Source organism: Amblyomma mixtum, chromosome 7 (genome assembly GCF_055824585.1).
Source record: "Amblyomma mixtum isolate Tamu chromosome 7, ASM5582458v1, whole genome shotgun sequence".
NCBI classification, from domain to species: domain Eukaryota; kingdom Metazoa; phylum Arthropoda; class Arachnida; order Ixodida; family Ixodidae; genus Amblyomma; species Amblyomma mixtum.
This window is the reverse complement of record NC_143018.1, coordinates 114,688,850-114,690,679: the sequence shown is the minus strand read 5'-3', so window position 1 is coordinate 114,690,679 and position 1,830 is coordinate 114,688,850. Positions and strand designations below refer to the sequence as shown.

Sequence of the window (1,830 nt, the reverse complement as noted above, 5' to 3'; positions counted from 1 at the left end):
TTCACGCCACCAATAGGAATGCAGTGAAGTAGCCACATGTGCTATGGGGAAGACCCAGTGTACTATAAAAAGTACACCTGTGTAACCCCTGGAAAGAATAAAGCAATCGTGACGAAATTTCAGCAATCTCTTTTTCTTTATATGAGAGTATTATGTGCTAAAAATGAAGAAAATCCCTCTGTTAGATTTTTCTTGGTCCCTAATGGGTTAATGAAGCACAAGGATCGGCACTGTAGCCGTTACCGTCACCGCATGAACGTTGTCCCTCGGTCAGTCGAAGGTGTTCGCATCGCAACAAGCACAGAGTGAGCCCCTAGATTAGGACGGGCGGGAGGTGCCCTCGTCGACCAGCATGACGCTGTTCTCCTTCCTAATGGGTGGCGGCAGCAGATTTACATCAAGGCCTGCATCTTGGAAGGCCAGCAGGCACATTGTCTTCAGTGAGGGCGCGAATTCGAGCACGTGCATATCCGTCACTGGCTTTATTTGGTCCCAGGAGGACTCTGAGTCCAGGTAAAGATGCACCCGTTTTGGTCCAGTATGACTGCCCCCAATCACAAACACTCCAATCACGCAGCAGCTGTGGAACATTCTCGCTGTGGGGCCGGTCCGGTTCGGGCTCACTTGTGTCCAACACGAGTTTGAGGGGCTGTATCTGTGCATGTCGGCAAATAAGGTATGATTGTTGTAATTGGCACCTCCGTAGATGTACAGCTCTCCTTTGTACACGAAGGCTGAATGCCCTAGCCGGGGCTCGGGAGGTGTGCCTCCGACGTCGGGGCGCACCCACGTCGAGGTTGCCGTTTCCAAGTAGTAAAGGCAGTTGTCATATCTATGCTCCACATGCCGCCGGACAGTCTCAGCGCCGCCCCAAACATACATACGTGTCCCGATGGCAGATACACTGTGGGATGTACGGCCAGTTGGGGCCTCTCCGCTCGTGACGACGCAATGCCATTTCATGGAGGTCAAGTCCAAATACCGCACGTACTGCGTGGGTTCTCCATTCCAGCCACCAAAGACATACATGCAGTTACCGACCACGCACACGGAGGGGTCCGAGACATGTCTAGGGGGTTCTCCAAACACCGCCAGACGGCTCCACGTCATCGTGTTGGTGGAAAGGCGATAGAAAACATTGTTCATTTCTGTGTCGTTCCCGGCGTCCCAGATGTAGCCAGACTCTCCATAGACAAAAAAAAAACGGAGAAGGCGCTTATCTCCGGTGTACCGTCTGGGAGCGGCTGCGTCTTCACAAGATCCCATCGGTAGGAAACAGGGTCGAAGACAGACACGTGGATGGGCTTCCCTCGTTGGTAGTAGTGGACACGGTAGATCTTGCCGTTTATGGAGGCAGCCCGGTAACCATTCTCTGGCACGTCTTTCAGCCGCACTGTCCACATGTCCCAGCGACAGATAGTTCCCCTTAAAATAAAGCTGGGCGTTATAATTGGGCCAATGAGTACCACTTACACGGCAATTCGCAAGATGATCTTGTTGGTTGGTTGGTTGTCCTCTTGTTGCCTTAGTCTTGCTCGTTTTCTTCTTCTTTACGTCTCTTCTTTTTCATCGACGATCATATCATTTTAACGCGGAAAAAGCTTTATTTCATTTGCCGCAATATTCCCTTTAAAGGGAAACTGCATAGGCTTTAGAAATCAACGAGCTTAAGAGGGTCGAATGTGTGAAACCTGCAGGTAAAGCATGCGAAGTCTTTTTGGGCTAGCACTTGAAATAGTGAAGTAATTGCCGATTAAAATCCGGACGCCATTCCAGCTTTTCCGCAGCGCACAACGCCAAGTGGGGGGCGCATGATGACGTCATCGAAGG

General features: G+C 50.9%; 1 protein-coding gene across 1 annotated transcript; it reads right to left on the bottom strand.

Annotated features, from left to right (window-relative positions):
* Positions 1–318: 318 nt before the first annotated feature.
* Positions 319–882, bottom strand: LOC149337262 (kelch domain-containing protein 3-like). The gene has a single exon (XM_089554366.1). It carries the CDS (start codon positions 880–882, stop codon positions 319–321), a length of 564 nt encoding a protein of 187 aa, XP_089410492.1.
* Between the last annotated feature and the right edge of the window lie 948 nt (positions 883–1,830).